The sequence below is a fragment of the Onychostoma macrolepis genome, chromosome 02 (genome assembly GCF_012432095.1).
Source record: "Onychostoma macrolepis isolate SWU-2019 chromosome 02, ASM1243209v1, whole genome shotgun sequence".
In the NCBI taxonomy this organism is placed as follows: Eukaryota; Metazoa; Chordata; class Actinopteri; order Cypriniformes; family Cyprinidae; genus Onychostoma; species Onychostoma macrolepis.
In genome coordinates this window covers 19,807,042-19,826,649 of record NC_081156.1, presented here as the reverse complement: position 1 = coordinate 19,826,649, position 19,608 = coordinate 19,807,042, and the positions used below count along the sequence as shown (strand labels likewise).

The following is a 19,608-nucleotide window of genomic DNA, read 5'->3' as shown; positions in this document are numbered from 1 at the left end:
TATATGCATGTTTACTGTGTATATTTATTATGTGTATATAAATACACACACATGCATGTATATATTTAAGAAAAATATGTTACGTTTATATATTTATATACGATATAATTTATATGAATATAAATATATACACGTAAATACATGTAAATACTTTCAAAATATATGCTGTATGTATGTCTCATTATAAATACATAATAAATATGTACAGTACACACATATATATTATGTAAACAAAACTTTTATTTTGGATGCGATTAATCGCTTCACAGCACTATCAGAAATAAAGAGGAAAAACTAAAAAATAATAATTAAAAGAGAAAAAAAATATTTTAAGGGGGAAACATTTTTTAAAATCAAACAGCATATCTCAGACAGCTTAGTACAGTTATTTTCTCTGCCTTTTGTACTGCTAGAAAATATCAAAAGTTTATTTACATAAGTATCATCTATCCATAAGTGTTTTTCTGTATCATAGCATTCATTTATTCAGCTAAGAGTTGGTTGGACATGGCAACTATTCCTTGCATGTACTCAACCCAAAGATGCTATGAAGACTAAAAGCCTCATTAGTATACAGTATGTAGAGGTAGTAATATTTATACGAATCACCTCGGATAGAAGAGATTTAACATGCAGATATTATATTACAGTATCAGATGTGTTTTAGAGCTAAACATGAGCCCTGAATAGAAAGGTGCAGGTTTTATTGCTAGGACCCTTATAAGTAGATGACACCAAAGTAGCCAAGTCCACTAAAACTGTGCGATTAGCTTTCTCTCCAATACAACTGACTAGAATTGGAGCTGCCAAGTTCTTACTATATTTTTAGTTCTGTGAATTACTTTGTTGCCTGACTTTCATGTCGCTCAAAGACAAGATCCTCACTCGGGGAAGTGCCTTGACATTCAATTTTGTGACATCTCTTTTTTGGCAATAGTTGATTTAAACTCTTGCCACATACAGTATGTAGACTCTGGGCTTTTGATCATTCATGAGATGACTTGTCCTGCACGGTGGTGACTTCTGAATTGAGCTATCGCACTTCGTTTGCCTCTAGTTTTGGAGCAAAAACACCATTGGTTTTGTCAAGTGCCGAAATGGGTCTGTTTAGTCAGGTACAATTCATTAAGATTGTTGATCTGAGTCCAGACGTACATCTACCAACATGTATTTCATGGTGGTGCTTCTACTTGTCTTAGACTAACTTAATATGAAATGTGCAATTGATATGTGCAATTTGAGCTGATGGATTCACCACATAGATCAACCTCAAACACAATCTAAGCCAATGGTTTGGAGTTATACTGCCTATAAATATTTTTTTCTTTCTCTCTTTTTTGTTGTTGTTCTGTAAAGTATACAAAAAAAAGTGTTATTTTCCAATCAGTTTACATAAAAAATTATAATACTTTTTTTTTTTGATTAATAATATGTGAATGTTTACAGTAATCAGATTAGTTTTTTCTGTTTTAATGAATTGAGAAAAATAATGATTTGTGGGCATTTGGAATCTTTAAGATACAATAAAGCACAATAATTTTAAAATGTGTGATTGTTGTCAAAGCTGTGGAATCTGGATTGACATATATGAGTTCGTGGGACCATGGGAAATCGGGTTCAAATCCATGAGGTGTATTTTCTCACCCCTACTTTGCGGTCTACTTTACTCATACAGTTCTAGAAGTCAGGAAATTAAAAAAAAAAAAAATGCGGTGCCCTCATTTATAAAAATAAATTAATAATAATAAATGTAAAAATATATATACACAATACATACATAAAATTGCCAGTTAATCAAAAATATTTATAAAAATACACTGATATGATTTGCAGAGCATGCATATAAATGCATAATCAAAAATATTTATTGATCTATTTTATTTTAGAAAATTACCAGTTCCAAAAATGGCATTATTTGATCTATATTTGCCATTTGACATGTAAATAATGAATCCAAATGTTCGGAATAATCACAGGGGTTTCTATTTGGTCTTCATTTACAGTGGAGGGTAACAGTGCTGCCCACTCTCAGCACTCTCCTGGAGAGGATGCACCTGGGAACCTCACAAAAGAACCTTGAAGCAAGTGTCCTCCCCATTTAACAGTTCCTAAGGACTAAAGTTAGTATATATAAAGAGCATTCATAATGTAAACATCTTTTCCTATTAAAAATGGATGAGTTGCTCTCCTTATCTTAAACTACTGTAAATGATGAGCAAAGATGCAGTGGTTTTTGGATGATATAAACCTCCTGTTTTCCATTTGCACAAAAGGACGCCAAGAACAACCACCAAAGGGTTGTTTGTTATTCAGATGAGATATTGCTAATGCAAGGGGCTTGTTAGGACATCAAGGCGGTAGTGGGTACTACAGCAAAATCATTTGAGAAGAGAGTGATAGAAATTCACTAAACTGAGCAACATGTCATCTGGCCGCAAATGGCAAGTACTATCCACTTTGTATTGATTGCAGATGTCAAAAGTAACATTGCCATGACTGATCTGATATGCTGATATATGTTTTCTTTACAACACATTATCTCATCATCATAAATCTTTTTTTTTTTTTTTGGAGTAAACTACTTCACATTAAAAAGCAAACACATGACCTCTACCAAACAAATTGAGATTATGTTATGGATGGAAATCAAAAATTAATTCAGGTCCCTACCATGCACAAAAAAGAAAAAAAGTTATTACAAAAAGCTGTTCTAGATCATGCTTGGACCCAAAAGAGGCCTACATTTCTGATATAAGCATTAAAGAGTTTTAAATGGTTTTTCAAATTGAAAAAAACAAAAAACTGAAAAAAAAAAAACAATAAGAACCTATAGATACCTTGATCTATAAGACTATTAATTTACTTGTAAATAACTTCCGAACAGCAAAAAAATAAGAATTGATAAGAAAAATCAACCATCTCAGATGTATAAAGTAGCGTCTTGTTAAGATGACGGATAAAATCACAATCACCATCAATCTTTAAAACATTTTACTCCTGAAAGTAAAAGCCATGTACACAGTAAAAATCTGTAGATCATGCATATAAATATGTATAATTCAGTGACAAAGAGACTCAAAGAGTAGCTTCCAAATGAACAAGGTTAAAAAAATCTTGAGCCGTTACCAAAAGCAAACATAAGCTAAAAGCATTTTATTTTAAAACGGGCAAGTTTGTCTAAGAAAATTAAATAGTTTTGACTAGCTTTCTTTAGAGCAAAGCAAAACTATCTAAATATGACTGTTGTCAAAATTTTTAACTACGTATAAAAAGTGATGGTAAAAGAAAACAGAAATTTAACAACATTGATCATAGTCCAAAGGCCTATGGCCTAGCTAAACGTCAAGTTAAAACACAGGACATGAGTTTGTGGACCATTATAATAAAACAAACGGTTGATGGGATCTATTGTGGCCTTTGTACATCAGGTGCGCCATTAAATTGTTGTCCATGATACAGAAACGTGGTCCTGGAATTTAGCTACATCTCCAAACACTGAGAACAACCCCCAACTTCAGCAGAACTGCGGAAACAGATTGAATAGAGACAGCGTTAATTAAATATTCATCAATGGATACAACAAAATAAAACAGCAAAAGGAATAACATACCTTCCACCTATTTCCACATTCAGTGCAGAAGACGAATGTTGTCATCGGTTCATCAGCACTTCGAGTTTGAACCTAAAGAAAGTTGTGTGTTTATAAAATGCACATGTATATAAAAAAAAGAAACCTACATCAATATTCATAAAACACTGTGTATGATTACCTGGGTGTAGGTACACTTCTTCTTTTTGCACTTCCCACAAGTGAACAGGTCAGTCTGGGTGCCCCCAGAGGTGGCCACCTGGTGGTCCCTGATGGCTTCTTTGGTCAGATTCTTCCGCATCTCCTTCAACTCATCGCTTGCCATTTCCTGTTGGATTTAGATTTCCATACTGTCAGTATGAGAGAGACCATGTTCCTATAATCACTACAAACTGGTTGTCACTCACCTCTGCTGTCATTTTGGCTATGCGGTCTGGACTCACATTCCCACATAGCACATTCCTTCTCAGGTTGGGGTTCTTTGCATCCTTAAGATTGGAGATTCGGCTTCGTACACGATTCTTGTATTTCATATCAGTATTTTTGAACTCCAAAAAGATACGTGCAAGCTGGTCAAGGAAATGCGCGTGAAATTTGGTATGCTGACAACTAGTATGTTTAGACTTCGCTCACATTTCAATAACGATTGCTACTTTTTCAGATGAATATGAAAAGCCAAGGATATATTCTTCAATCTGAGCTCCAAGTTCATCGCAGTCAGCACCAATCGCAATGTAATCATCTAAAAGAAAAATAAGACAACACTTAAACCATTTAAAAACAAGAAAATGCAAAACACAATTTTTATGTGTGTATACTGCCCTACAAAGACAAAAGTCCTTAACTCGCTAGAGTGTGAAACTGAGAAAAATGACTTTAAAGTTTTTTTATTTGTCCAGCCAAATTTGGCAATTAGATGTTTTAGTAATGAAAATGATCTACATTCAAAAATTGTGAGCTCAAACTTGATTTTTTTACCCCTATTTTGAAGTTACTGTACTCTGCCTTTGCATTGTCTGCAAAACGTGAGAAGTCAGACCAAGGCAAAAGATAGTAACTTCCACATTATCAGTATTTGGTTGCTGATCATCATTTACAAAATCGTTACAGTAACACCCGTATACAATATAGTGATCATGGGACTCTCACATACAGGCTATTGCATATAGAAATGTGACTGTATTCATTTTTTTTTTTTTACCGTAACAAGCAGGCTAAAAGTTAAACATGAGTGGATACCGTTTCACAACCAATTTATTTGCTATGCTCAGTAACGTAAAAGAATACTAGACATCGTGTAATTGCTTTGAATGAAAATAGCCTAACCTAAAAGAGCGACTTGTGGATTGATGTGAACGCCAGCAAGCAGGAATGATCAGAATGCTTGTGGATTAAACATCTCCGACGACGTTCGTCACAATGGATTGATTTTATCGGGTTACAAGATAGGATATGCATTTGACTGCGAACTGTTAGTACTGATTTTATGATTGATCATGCTACGGCATTCTAGTCCACACGTCCAACTAGATTATAATGCAGAATATTCTGCATTATAAAAAGGAAAAAATAATCATTTAAAAATCTTTAAAGGTTATTCACGATTATGTATTGCTGGCAAGGTATAATCTTTACAGTGCTTTATTATATGGAGCTGTTTGGTAGATTGTGATCTATCTCATTCGTTTGTCTTATAAAGTGCTTCAGTGACAGATCAGATGTATGAAAGTATACAAGTTACACCATAATTAAAACGCGGCAGTCTTTAATGGTCAGTAAAACAAAGGGAGAACACCGTATAACTCCAAACCGGCACCGTAACTTCACATTGACGCTCGGCTAAACAAAGGCAGAGTGCCATAACTCATTTTGAGCCGTAACTGGTGTTATACAGTGTTCTGCCTTGGTTTCATCAGGGCTTTTTGAAGTTACGGTTAAGACGACCTATTATTTTCTCGGAATAACGACGAAATTGACTCAAGATACTTATGCACATCATAAAGGATGTCTTGAATGTCCCAAAAATATCAATAACTCATTTCTGACCAAAATCAAAGTTATATATTATATTATATTATATATATATATATATATATATATATTTTAAATTTAAATGAATTTTCTTCTATTAAATTTGAGTTGTATTCTAAAAATGACACTCAAAAAAATGTATTATTAAATTGATATATTATAGACCAATTAATCAATCAATCAATCAATCAATCATTTCTTAACTATTAATACCCGTTAAATTGGCATCAATTAAAGTATTTCATGTATTTTGCACCATCACTGAAGTTTGAATGTTTTGAATGATTTATAACAAAATTAGTAACAAGTCTAAATACACTTGGCAAGACACTGTATGGTAACTTAGCAAGGAGAAAAATGTGTGTGGAAGCATTGCCTGCCATGACTTGCCTCCTGTTTGCAAAGCACTTGACAGCATCTCCCTGCACTTGATACGGACTGAGTCAGATGTGCCTGGTGCTCGTGGGAAAGTGGCTATCAATGTGTTGGGTGTAACATCGACAGATTCACTCTTACTGCTAGAATTACTGCTCGAGCTGAGAGAAAAGAAATAACAAGATAACAAGGAAAAAGGAACAAAGGGTGAGAAAGCTCGATAAAACAGTATTTTGGGCCTAAGATCAAGAACAGTGTGATTATTTAATTTTATAATCATTTTATAACCATTAACATGGTCTTGGTACCTCTCCTCTCTGGGCTCTGGGCTCGCTTGAGATGGTGAAACCACTGGTGTTGTGCGTTCTTTCTTTTTCTCTTCAGAGTTCTTTTCCGCAGCAGGTTCATCTGGATGTCAAAACCACTCGTTAAACATTTCATCAGTCAGTGTAATACTAAAAATGATAAGAAATTGGCCTATATAGCCTATATCTGTATGATGACTCAAAATCTTGTGCAAATGGAAACCTGCAGTTGCTACCACATACAGGCAATTAATGGTATTACAACAACACAAACTCAAAGTGACTTACATTAATGTTAGACAAGAAACTAAAAGAAAAGTTTGAAATGAATTATAGGCCTACAGTTTTATACATTATATTATACACAAAGCCCCGAGAAGCATTTTGACAAATAAGACCCACTTTAAAAAAATTGTGTGCAGTGCAAAGACTGGTTTAATATTTGATTTCTAAAATAACGGAATTGATATTTTAATTGCAGATAAAGTGTATAAATTAGATATAAACATGGAGATCAAGCATTTTACGATCTCTTAATAACCAAGAAACTACATATGGGCAATTCAACCAAACTGTAAAAATGGAGGGAAAACCTCTGAGAAATGCTTAAAATACACTTTTTGCTTACACATAGATGTAAATGAAAATGCCAGTGTTATTTCATGATTACACTTACCCAGCAATTTCTTCCAGGACTTGATCAAGGACTTGGCCAGTGAGGTCACTTCATCATCTGTGCTCTGTTTGCGGATGGCATTGACCGACATCCCGATCCTTGTAGACTGTTCATAAGAAAAGGAGAAGAAATCTCTTGTTAAACTGTATTTGAATACTGAAGCATTAATAATGAGCAGTAAACAACTGAGTAAACATACCTGCAGAAGCTCCAGGGTCATGGGTATATTCTTTAGTTCCTTTAATAAGTCCAGTGCACCAGCCTAATAACATACACACACACACTTACTAAAATACATCACATTATGATACACTGATAGACACAACAAAACTTTATGGAAACTTCAATTATACATAAGCATGTTTACATAAACGTCAACAGAAGTAACTATGTAGCATAACATCTAATTAGCATAACATCACTTTTACCGACACGATCTGTATAAAACCTTGCTTTATTATATATTTATAAGCGAACTGCACGCAAGAGTCAGTTTGTTTTCAAGAAGAAATCAGTTGCATTACTGCCTCCCGCTGACTGACCCTGTGCATTTATCCCCGCTAACAACAGCTAATGTTGCTAATTTCCCCGCTAAGCGTTGAGTTTCTTAAACAATAAACGAAACCACTGTACATTTCTCTCACTTAAGAATTAACCACTAAATCTATTAAAAAACAGATCCCCAGTTTCGCTATAGATGATGAAATCAGCTCTTCTTCATGTATGTAGCTGTTAGCTTGCTACGTAGCCTCGTCTGGTCCGAGACTGGGAATTCATTCATGACAAAACACCTCACCCCGTTCTTCTTCTGTGCCATTTTATCCATCTTTTTTGCGATCCGTATGATCTCTTCCTCTTCTTTCTTACCCATTATTGATGTTTAGTGGTAAACGTTAAACTTAAACGGAGTTTAAATGTAAAAAACGTAGAAGCACACTCCAACCGGCGGCGAACGCAACAGCTCTGGCAGGAAGGCGTTTCTATGAAAAGCTCAGACATTACTAATCAAACCATTGACTAGAGGCGCCATGAATCAATCGACGCAAAGCGCAGGCAAGACTAATCGAAGAAACGAACGCGCGTCACACTGGAAGCGTTCTGAATTAATGTATTTAATCTAGTTTTAAGAGACACAAGTGATTCAAATGTTATGCACAAGATGTAAAATATCTTGAGCCGTATGGTATGGAGCGATTTAGCAGTGATTTGTGGCGAAAGTACTGTGTGGCGAGATTCTGGTAACCTCTGTTTGCAACACTAGAGTGCGCTCGTGCTCGTTTTACTACTACAACGGCTGACACAACATAATAACAACAACAACAGGTTTTGCTGGTGGATAAGGTGGTAATGTATTTATAATCAGTTAGTGGGGATATATATGACTAAAAAGTTCCTTTGGTACGCATTTCTAATTATATTGGTGTAGTGGTAAGCTATATGTTTGTTGTGTGCCTCCAAATGTTATGAATGAACAGAGGCGGACACGAAGATATTAGTGGATGCTGAAAATTGAGAAGCAAAAATTGTGTAAACTACAGAACATTATTATGTTGTCTGTGTTAGTCTATCACAGTAGTTTGCTTGAATGTATAATGAGCAGGCATGTGAATATTGTGGAAAGTTATACTGTGTATAAAACACTGTTTAATTTCTTTCTTCTTTTTTTAAAGACGTAGGTGGCAGAACATAATGCACAAGTGTAATGATGCTGTGGATTGTGGGAGACTGGCCTTTTCCTGGGGTAGCTGAACATGCAGACAATTCGTTTTATACATCATCCTTTCATATTGGCCTAAATTGTCTTCCTGATTAATCAGCAGGATTTCAAAGCTCAAGCTCAACACTTTGCTTGAAAATTTCAGAAAGAAATAGAATGGCGAAAGAAGTTAATCAATTTACTAGATGGAACTTAATTGTTCTTAAACTGAATTTGAGATTTCAGTAAATAAGTATATATCAACATTCTTGGTATATGACAAGGCGAAAGAAATAAAACTTTATCTAAATATGTCTTTTGCTATCAATAATATATTGGTCCTGGTGTTTGTAACACTGGTTTAGATATAATTAATAATGTTCTGATATGTTTCATATACACATCTAAAATCTAAAAACAAAGTATAGCCATACTTAGGGCTTATATACTACTTTAAATACAATGGATATGTGAGAATCTGTTTAAGACTTTTCTGGTTTTATTTTACATATCTTATAGAACCCCCATTTTTAAGTATATAATAAATATATATATATATTTAGTCGGTTATTAAATGCTCTTTGCTTTTAATGTTATTGATGCAATTTAAATGTGCTTTGTCACTCTCACAGTGCTTGCTTGTTATTAAATAAAATCCCATGTCTGTTTTACTCAGCGCCTTGCATGTGTGCAAGCCTCTAATCCTTAGAGATCAAGACAACGTGATTCCACATCCAGTGAATTTGTTTTGCCCTAACACCTACATGACCAACAAAATCAATAATTATTATGGCACGTTTTGATAATGACAGCAAGAATGTACCTTATATACTGCTCTGAAACTTAACTAGTTAGAATAGAGTAAGAGCTTGATCAGTGAACAAAACTGTTCGCCGAAACCAAACTGCTTGAAATTTCCCTAGAAACACTGCAAGGCTAATCTCCACCCCACGCTGATAAGGAAATCCTATAAAACTATCTGAGACATGACGGGGAGCCTTGAGATTACTAGAAACTGCTGAATATCAATGAACAAACATCACACAATGTCTCATTATGAAGAAAAAATGAATAAAAGTTAAACAAGGAACAGGTTCAGCAAGTAAAGTTCACTCCTTTGTGTTGTATATATGCATATCTCATGCTGATTGATTTATTTGATACAAGATTACCATCTCCCCAGATGTAATGCATTAAGAACTGGTGTTGCTCTGCTGTAAACCAATCACAATCACAATATTCCTGCTGTGCTTCCATAGTCACAGTTACGCTCCCACTGAGAGACACATGCTTTACCAGCTGAGACTTCCCTTTCCCTTATAGTCAGCTACAGCATAAAACCTCTCCACTTCACCCCACTCTAATCCCTATTAACAGAGGCCTTAAATCTGCTTATATCTCTGCAAGAAATTAGAAACACCTTTAGCCATCTGCTGGATATCACACACAGCAGAACAAATACTTCATGTCTCATTATGTTTAAGTGAAAACCACTAAAACAGTGTGTACAAATGTAATTTGTTTAGCTGATTATACAGTGAGATGAGACAAAGATGCAGGTATTATGCTATATAAACAGTTGAGATCAGCCGAAAGGTTTGCATGGAGGTTGTTGCTTAACTTAATTATGATGCTTTATGTTAGTATATCATTCAGTATGACACTTACTGTTATTATGGTTATCAGTACTGTACTGTTAGAAACCTCATAAGCTAAATACACAGTTTGATTATATGTTTTATATGTTTATGCTTAGATTATACAAACAACCAATTTAAAAATGTTCTGTTTTTACATTTGTTTAATATATGAAGGCTTACAATGATAGTATTCTTGATGCTCTTTCTCTAAAATGCTGTTTAATCATGACCAAAGATTACACAAATCGACCCTGATGCCTGCCGTCCCAAAATAGCCTTGAGCGTTGTTCATAATCTCTTCAGTTGGACAACAACTCACCAACTCAACCCTCCTGAAAATGTGAAATAAGGTAGGATGAGTGGCTTTTATCTAAATAGTAGCATAAAAACTAGTAACATGTTCTGTATATTTTTAATGTTTATATTGATACATTAACCTGCTGTAGAAAGTGTGTGCTAATCGTAAGATATTATTCAGTATGGTGTTTGTTTTAAGATACATTGTATGGATTGAATTTGCAGCAGATTAGAAAGCGATTACTATGTTTGAGCTTTATATACATGTGCTTTTGAATCATGGTTTCCAGAACATGTCTTGTGGCTGTTACGCAGTAGTTTACTGCACAGAAAAATTCTTGAATGAGGCTGTCCTTGCCACACGGCAAAGCAATCTGTATAAAGATGGTGTTTTCAGATAGCATTCAGTACATTTTAGGACTAGTGGCCTGTTTCCATATTTAGTTTTCTAGAGTTCTTTTTAAGATCAACATAAAAATATACATTATTCGTTTTGATCTATACTAAGTTTAAGTTTAGTTCAGTAAATGTTAACATTAGCATTTGTTCATTCACATCCATTTTTATACCTGACCATGTAATGCGAACGTTATGAGCAAACTCTTCAAGCCCTTAAGAGAGGCCATTTCACTGTTGACTGCAAGAAGCCATTTCATTAATGACTATGATGAAAAATTGAAAACAGTACCTGAAAGACGAATGTAGCTGTTGCTGCTAATGAACTACAGATTGATTTTTCGAATGCATTTGTAGTTGAAAGAATTGCAAAGTATAAAGACTTCATTATAAAGAGCATATCACATAATTTAAAGGTTTTGTTTTGTTGTCATCAGCTGAAAGTCCCCCAGAGTACATTCATTTACAAAAACACTTTATGGGTGACACAAAGTGAATTTGGAAGCAATTTCAGTACGGTAGAATTAAACCTAATGGGACGCTGATAGTAAGAACAGAACAATGTTATGGCATGCAATGCATAATGTATATTGTTATTATGCACAATGAAAAAGAAAAACCCTGTGATGTTGAGAAAAGTCATATTAAACTGGAAAAAAATGTCTTTGTTATTTAACTCTTGGTTCTTTTTTTTCCAGTATCTCTTAATATGAGCACAACACACCTTAATGATGCACCCCATCCCGACATATCTGTGGGGAGTGTGCAGACATTGGTCTCCAGATCACTACACCCCCAACCAGACCCCATTAACACTAAGAGAGTATGTTTCTACAAGAGCGGGGACCCTCAGTTCACAGGTCACCGGATGGTCATCAACAGCCGCACTTTTAAAACCTTTGATGCCCTTCTAGATGCCCTCTCCAAGAAAGTGCCTCTGCCATTTGGGGTAAGAACCATCACGACACCCAGGGGAACACATGTTGTCCGCACCCTTGATGATGTGCAGGATGGGGGCTCTTATCTGTGCTCAGATCAGAAGAAAGTCAAGCCTTTTAACTTGGATGAGGTCCATAAGAGACAGCTCCCTTGGAACACTACCAGACCTGTCAGTGCAGGACATAAAGCACGCAGAGAACTGGTCCGGCAGCTAGTAAAGAGAAATGAAGTGACCACAAGGGCAGGAAAAATGACAGAAAACACAGTGGTGGTACGAACACCAAAAAGACTGACGGTGTACAAAAACAGGGATCCGAGCATGAAGCGAGTAGTTGTTCTTCATAGGAGAACAGCCCCAAATTTTGAAGCTCTTTTGGATTATCTTTCTAAAGTGATGCAGTTCCCAGTTGTGAAGCTTTACACAGAAGATGGCAGAAGAGTAAGTATATAATAAATATAAACAAGTTCTTTTAAAAAAATCTTCAATATTTTCTAAAAATAAGTATATTAAATTTGATGTATTTTATGTAAACACTCAGTTATACTACTATGTATTTGACTAACAGAAAATAAACTAAAATGCTGTGATATTACACTGTAATGTTTTGGTTTTGTACAAAAGATTTTAGCACTGTTTAATGGCTCTTTTGCAATACCTGTCTTGAAATATTTTTGAGACAGTTTTGTTTTGCCTTGTCGTTGAATGTTTAGTCTATTAGGTATGTTTTTGTGCAAGATTTTGATCGTTTTAGTATACTATGTCTTTGTTCGTTACAGTCATTCCGTCAATCCTTGATGTACTAAGCCATGATGTTTTAATTCTTACCCCCAGCTGTGAGAGTACACTGTAATCGCTCTTGTCCCTATGGTGTCTTGAGGAATGTCACACACATGACTGACTAAAGCTCATGTTAGCTGTCTATCATATGTCATAAAGTTTCTGAAAAAAAAAATGAATAATGTTATTTATTGGATGCACTTAAGTTCCTGTTGTATTTATAGGTTGAAGGACTTCCTGCCCTCATCTTGTGCTCTGGGATTGTTGTGGCAGCTGGTAACGAACCCTTCAGAACAGGAATCTACAATCTCCAAGCTCCCACTAAAGTCCAGTCAAGGATATCTGAATCTTTCCATCCAACACAAACTGAGACACTACTACGTAAGCCAAAATTATTATATATTTTTTTTATAATTAATTTTTAGCACTTTGCCTTACTTTTCAAGTTTAATTGATGATGTTTTTTTCCCCCTTGCCATCTTCCATCTTCTGTCTTCTAATAATATCGGATCATTCGTCCATAAGAAGAAAAAAAGATTCCAGCTGGGACTATTTCAAGATCAAGGAATTTCTCTTTATCTTCTGAGAGGTTCCTTGTAGAGCAGATCAATAAGTCACTAAATGGAAATCTGACTGAGCACAATAGGACAAATAATGAATCAATGGAAACCGAAGGCAGTCAGCCAGTGGGATCAGATGAGATGGAGACCTGTGACTTTACGGATGGTGTGGAGCAGAGGAATTGCCCCATTATACCTAACGAAGACGACATTGAAAAATCATTTCGGGTCAATGAAGATGGCAGCATGACAGTGGAGATGAAGGTGCATCTTACTATAAAACAAGAGGAAATGATCCACTGGAAAACTACACTGAGCCGCATTTCTGTTAATAACCAGCAGAGAGCAGTGTGCAATTCCAAGCCAGAATCAGGTGCAAACTCATTAGATGTAACCAATGACTCAGGCAAAGAGTCGAATGGACCTCACAGCCTAGATTCGAAAGAAATCAATACACTCGCTAACAAATCTGTAGGATTCATCAAAGAAGAAAGGGAACATTATGGCAGTGATACATCATCTGAAAAACCCAAGTCCATCTATAGAAGGCTACCTACTCCAGGTCCCAGACAACAAAGAAAAGAGGCCTCAGTCGAAAACATCAAAACCGTTTCAGAGACTGAAGTTCAGGAGAGTAAAGTAGGCGCGTACTCGTATTTGGAGAGAACTGCACAGGGAGAGCTGACGGAGGGTTACTGTGTCGTCAGTCGCAGCAGTAGCAGCAGCACAAGAACTGTGTCAAAACCTGGGAAAAGTGAATTAGGAGAGGTTAAGCAGAAAAAGCCTGACAGTTCCTTTAGATCCTCAGGTGTTGCACAGATTCTTCAGCTACAAAACAATGGGACGATGGGAATAACAGAGACTGTGATGCACATATATGAATCACAGGGTACGTGTGACAATTACAATGCAAATACACAGGTGTATGTGGACAACAAGTCTGGATATCACACAAAAGCTTTGCCTCACAGTAAGCCAGGCTCAACAGACTCAGGACCCCGTTCGTCAAGTAATGATTGCGATGTAGATCTCACTAGGCAGTCCACAAGTTCCAGTTCCCAGGATGGTGGAAAATCCAATATGCTATCATTATCATCTGCCTGTTCAACACCTCCAAAAAAGATGAACAATAATCCATCCATCCTCACTGATGATGAAAAACAAACGTCTGAAATGACTGAAAAGGAAATGATGCATCCAGCAGCAGCGATGGAACAAGTCTCTGATGATAAAAGCATTGTTAGTAATAAAAATAATACACCAAAGTCCAAAAAATCAAAGAAAAGTACTTCTTCTGAATCTAATGGATTTGGGAAAAAAATAAGGGGCAGTGCACCAGGGTCTTCAAAAGACCTCCAAATGACGTCAGATACACTAAGCCACACAGGATCAGAGAAAAAGACTAGCTCAGCAGAAAGTGACAGACGTGAACACAAAGCTGAAAGAGACAAAAATAAGAAGACAAAAACATTTGAAAGTTCTCCGAAGATAAGACACTTGAATCTCAATACTGGGAATCAAAGTCGGTCAGATGAAGATCTCAAGTTAAAAGATAAAACCATCAATGACATCTCCCACAAAGTGAACACAAATGGCCATGACTCTCAGGGGCCTAAACTAAAGAAGAATAGTTTAGACATTCAATCACCAGCCCCAATAAAGAGGCTAGCGAAACAAAGGTCAATGAATGGTGTCAGATCAAAAAAATCCTCTAAACAAAAACAGGAGTTGAGTGAAAGTGTGTCATTGCCTGTGCTACAATTATCCTCCTCCAGTGTAAATCAATACGTTGAAAGCTGGCTAAATAAAATTGAACCAGAATCTGTGCCCTACGATGATGAGACAAACCATCCAGAGATTGTACCAAGAGCAGTATTCCAGATAGGGAGTGGCTCCACTGATGGCTCTGAGATTAAAAGTGACCCTGAAAAAGATGTTGAAGGCCCTTCTCTAGAAGATAATGCTGATGAGTGGCCAACTTTTCACCCACCTGTACAAATAATGTGTGAGGGAGAGCTGACTGAGCCACAAAGGCCAAGAGGATTTTGTAAATCGATGCCAATTTTGAGGGTAAATTCTGAACAGGAGGGTCTTGTAAGAATGCACAAGTCATCTGAGAACTTGGTTCCTCCTGACACTTCTGGGACATCACAAAGTACAGAGGTCAGAGTTAGGTCAGGCATGAAACCGGTTTTGCAACAGTTGTGTTTGTCTGTTCAGTCCATCAAGCATGCGTTGAGTCCGACCTGTTTAACACCTTTGGAAAAGGAAAAGTCCAGTAGCCTCCCGGATTTTTCCACTCAGGTGGCCTCTGCCTTTGGGTCTCCCTCAAGAGCTCTTCTGTCTTTCTTGTCTCTGATGACTCTGAGAGATGGATTTTCAGTCCTCTACAAAGATGAATCACAAGCCAGCAACTCTAATGTCTGTCCAGAGGCCCTGCAGGTAATGCAGTCCTTGGAAAAAATATCCAATATTAAAGATGAAGATGAGCTGAAGGCCAGCTTGACCAGTCTTCAAAGTTCAACTTCATCCAAACTAAAACAAAGCTGGAGAGATTTCCAAGAGCAAAATGTCTTTGAAGAGAGTCCGCCACTGTCACCAAGATTCTCAGAGCAGGAGTTTGCCGTAGAAGTGGACTTAGAAGGAGAAACAGAAGATCAGGAAAAACAGTGCAGTTTTAATATAGAACAGTTACTGGATGAACTGAACATGCCTGAAGATCTTCACAGAGAGATTTCCTCTCTTGTTGAAGGAGAACCACAGTATTTTAATCAAGAAGACGTAATTAAACACGATGATACCATCAGTGAAATTTCAGGTAAAGAAAAGGAAAATGAAGATGGCTCCTTAAGTGGTAGTTTAGAGAAAGCTGCTGACATGGAAGAGGAAAAGGAGAATATCGACCAAGACAATGACAAAACCAATGATGACATAACCAATGATCAAATGGAACCAGAATCTCAGGAATTCTGTTTAATGCAAGCTCATTCCCCTGACTCAGAAACTATAGAAGAGGACATGGGTAATGAAGATTCTGGTATAGCAGTGCCCATTCAATCACCTGAAGGTAATGGTAGTGGTTCAAGTAAAGCAGATGTTTTAGAGACATTTGATAACAAACAGATGAATGCAGAGAACATGCAAGAAAGGGTAATGCATGAAGACTCTGAATCTGAAAACAATAATGGTGAAGGAAATCGTTCTCCAACATCAGAACAAAAAATAACAGATGTAGCTGTAGAAGAAGTTTCTGAGCTCTCTGATCACCAAGACAACATTTGTGAAAGAGAGGACAGTGTAACGCCAGAGATTATTGAAGAACGAGACACTGATGAAGAGGAGGAGGACACCATTCAGAACATCAGGGTAACTAGCGAACAATCAGATGCTTCAGAACCCGAAGACACAAATGCCAAACGCTCGTGTTCAGCATCAGGAACTGAGTGTGTGCCATTTTCAGACAGAGAGGCAGCTGAGCTAAATGAGGACAATCAGTACAATACAGTTGAGGACTGTGTCAGAGAGGAAGCTGATCTACCTGATTTTGAGAAAACAATTAGTGATGGAGGACATGAACAAGAAAACAAGTCCATCTCATCAGAATGTAATTCCCTTCACTCAGAGACATCATCACCTCATCGTGATACAGAGGGTGAATGTAGAGAGCAAACATCAGAATCATCCAGCCAAGAAGAGGATCAGGTGATGTCTCCTGATGTCAAAGATGCAGATAATCAAGAAGATGCGCCAGAGATTTCAGAAGGTGAGGATCCTGATCCACACTGCAACAGCAGCCCTCAATATGGTAGTAATGATGAAAATAGTATGACTCCTGAAGCTGAATACGAGAAAACACAACAAATTGAAAATGGGCTTTTGGAAGAACATGACATTAATGAAGTGGACCATGAGAACTCTGAAGTTTGTGAACGAGTAGATCCAAATGCTGAACCAGATTCTTGTACAATCTCTGATCCTGAGGTTGCGGATGAAGATGTGACAGAAACAAAGCCAAACACAAGTGATTCCGAACCCTGCAAAGTCCAGACATTAGAGGAAGGTAGTCTCTCTAAAAAGGACAGTTCTGCTGAAGAGTGTGATGTAGAAGAGGAAGACTATGTAGGTTCGCTTGATTCTCATAATAGCTTGAATGGTGTTAGACACTCTTGTACTGATACTAAAGATTCTGTGGAAGGGGAGTCATGCAGCAGTTTGAGTACCAGTGAGCACCATTTTGAGAAAGCTGAGAGTTTAGGTATGGAGCATGGCTATCATTATCTACTACATCCAACTGAGATCTCACAAGATCTGCTAGACATAATCAATTCGGCTTTGTTGTCCTCTACCCTGACTGTCACATGTGATTCAAATGGCAACCTCAGAATAGAGCCAGACAAACACAAAATGAGGGAGACGTTTACGGCTTGCCAAAAGATAGATAATCAGTATGGTCAAAAATGTCTCCAGAGCCCAAATACATCAGATTTGTCTGATTATAGGCCTGAGACATCCGACAATGGTGGATACCAGTCACAGGAGCTTTTTACGGAGAGTGGAGAAGAGGAGGCAGAGAGGTTACGTATCTTTCGAGAAATCATAAAACGAAGTTCAGGGAAGCCAAAAAGTATAAACCATGTAAAAGAGAACGGCTTGATGAAATCGTCCACATGGATGACAACAAAACCCACTCCCAGTCCAAGTTTAAAAAGCAGCAGTCTTGCTTCTTTTCAGGATACCAAAAGCGCAATCCAGGAGACAGTATCCCACAGTAGATCGCCAAGCGATAAAAGTTCACTTGATGGAGATTCTGAGTCGGTACAGTGCATGGCTTTAAAAGACAACGTGGACTCTGGAGAGGGAGTGCTGATTGATAAAGGCAGGTGGCTTCTCAAGGAAAACCACCTCATCCGTAACTCTCCTCCTGCAACTATGGGAATGTACGGAAATGGAGACACCACATCAGCTGACACGGCTCAGGACAACAGAAGTGAGGATTCAGCCTACCCAGGTTGTGAGAACCAAGCCTCGCCTCTGGCTGTAATATCCTCTTCTGAGCTGGAGGACATGGCTAAACCCCCTACACCAAAGTGTACGTACTTCAACATGGCACATAGCAGTGACTCTGATCCTCTCTTGGATGCCCAAAGTGTCAATAATGGCAGCAGTGGAGGGAACGCTAGGAGAAACAAGGAACTTAAGGTATCTCCGATGGGTGAGTCCTCTAAAATGTGGGCAAAGAAAAATGGAAGTATGTCTTCATTCGCATCTGTTGAGTTCAAACTGCCTGATGGGAAAGTTCATCCTCAGGAGGGGTCGGGATCTGGTACTAACAGATCTCAGAGTCAAGACAGTTGGAGAGTACAAGAGGAGGAGTCAAGGGAGGGTCTAAATCTCAGGTGTGGGCAACACTGCCCAATTCTATAGTTCAAAAGGGAAAATAAACCAGCTACAAGCACTTCTAAGGTATTGTCAGATTTAATTTATTTGTAGTAGCTTATTTACTTAAACTGTTTGAACAGCAAAATGTAAAGGCATACAGTCTTTAACTGCAGTGAAAAGACTTTAATTTCCTCACTTTGGTGCCTCCTGGTATTTAAGCTTTCAGTCGTAAACAGTTTTGGGTTATTTCAGACGTGTATTTTCATTTCACAGGGGCTGTATTGCACAAATCATCTGATTTACTTGAATTTATTGAACTTCCTAAGTGGTATTTCTCATAGAGCAAAATTTGCATTTGTTTCCTAATGTGGACCTGTCTCTTATTTGGTAAAAAATCCCCAGGTATATAGAATACTAAGATTAAAAGACATAACATTGCATGTGCAAGTTTAAAACAGCATCGCAAAGTACCTTTTTTTGAGGAGTTGTCTGCTGAATGATCTCTGTGTGTTGTGTTGCCTCACTCTTTAAGTGGTCCCATGTAACTATACAGGAAGTAATAGGTAGTACTACATTAACACTGAGCTTAAGACAACTAATATGGAAGCAAGATTAACTTGGCAGTAAGTAATAGCAAATTTAGGACAAAGGTAGGTCCTTATTAGATATTCAATAATTACTAAATAAAAATATCCTCATAAAGAGCTTGCTAACTATGACCAATTAATAAAGTATAACCAATTAATTACTAATCACAACAGTAACATTTCTAAAAACATATTAAATTACTTGTAAAATAGATGTCAACCCCTCACTAATTACTCAAGCGTTACGTTGTCAGCCCGCAGGAACTACTAGAGATCTGGACCATTATTTTAAAGTGAAAAACACGTTAAAAAGTTAAACAACTTAACCCGTCACTAATACTCAAGTGGGCTGACAAAGTA

General features: G+C 37.0%; 2 protein-coding genes across 7 annotated transcripts; one reads left to right on the top strand and one right to left on the bottom strand.

Annotated features, from left to right (window-relative positions):
* Positions 1–2,974: 2,974 nt before the first annotated feature.
* Positions 2,975–7,912, bottom strand: tcea1 (transcription elongation factor A (SII), 1). The gene is made up of 10 exons (XM_058756533.1): positions 7,773–7,912; positions 7,176–7,238; positions 6,977–7,082; positions 6,304–6,403; positions 6,011–6,156; positions 4,275–4,331; positions 3,997–4,151; positions 3,771–3,917; positions 3,611–3,682; positions 2,975–3,523 (listed from the first exon to the last, which is right to left on the bottom strand). Exons 1-10 carry the CDS (start codon positions 7,845–7,847, stop codon positions 3,515–3,517), a joined length of 930 nt encoding a protein of 309 aa, XP_058612516.1. The 5' UTR covers positions 7,848–7,912; the 3' UTR covers positions 2,975–3,514.
* A 198-nt stretch (positions 7,913–8,110) lies between these two features.
* LOC131527412 (oxygen-regulated protein 1) lies at positions 8,111–19,050 on the top strand. Of its 6 annotated transcripts, none has more exons than XM_058756484.1 (6): positions 8,111–8,317; positions 8,647–8,717; positions 10,548–10,662; positions 11,704–12,383; positions 12,947–13,103; positions 13,248–19,050. In XM_058756484.1, the coding sequence occupies exons 4-6, from the start codon at positions 11,715–11,717 to the stop codon at positions 18,704–18,706; spliced, it is 6,285 nt and encodes a 2,094-aa protein (XP_058612467.1). In that variant the 5' UTR covers positions 8,111–8,317; positions 8,647–8,717; positions 10,548–10,662; positions 11,704–11,714; the 3' UTR covers positions 18,707–19,050. The 6 variants fall into 6 exon arrangements, with proteins under 6 accessions (XP_058612467.1, XP_058612477.1, XP_058612497.1 ...); XM_058756494.1 differs by having other exon boundaries at positions 8,111–8,374; XM_058756514.1 differs by having other exon boundaries at positions 8,111–8,717; positions 13,251–19,050.
* Positions 19,051–19,608: the final 558 nt, after the last annotated feature.

Bases quoted from the DNA above. Each gene is read 5' to 3' on its own strand.
- tcea1 (XM_058756533.1), bottom strand. From the start codon at position 7,847: ATGGGTAAGAAAGAAGAGGAAGAGATCATACGGATCGCAAAAAAGATG. The intron at 6,404-6,976 runs GTAAGTGTAATC...TTTGACATCCAG, and splicing joins GTCCTGGAAGAAATTGCTGG to ATGAACCTGCTGCGGAAAAG. The intron at 6,157-6,303 runs GTACCAAGACCA...CTTTTCTCTCAG, and splicing joins CCAGAGCCCAGAGAGGAGAG to CTCGAGCAGTAATTCTAGCA.
- LOC131527412 (XM_058756484.1), top strand. From the start codon at position 11,715: ATGAGCACAACACACCTTAATGATGCACCCCATCCCGACATATCTGTG. The intron at 12,384-12,946 runs GTAAGTATATAA...TTGTATTTATAG, and splicing joins ACACAGAAGATGGCAGAAGA to GTTGAAGGACTTCCTGCCCT. The intron at 13,104-13,247 runs GTAAGCCAAAAT...TTCGTCCATAAG, and splicing joins ACAAACTGAGACACTACTAC to AAGAAAAAAAGATTCCAGCT.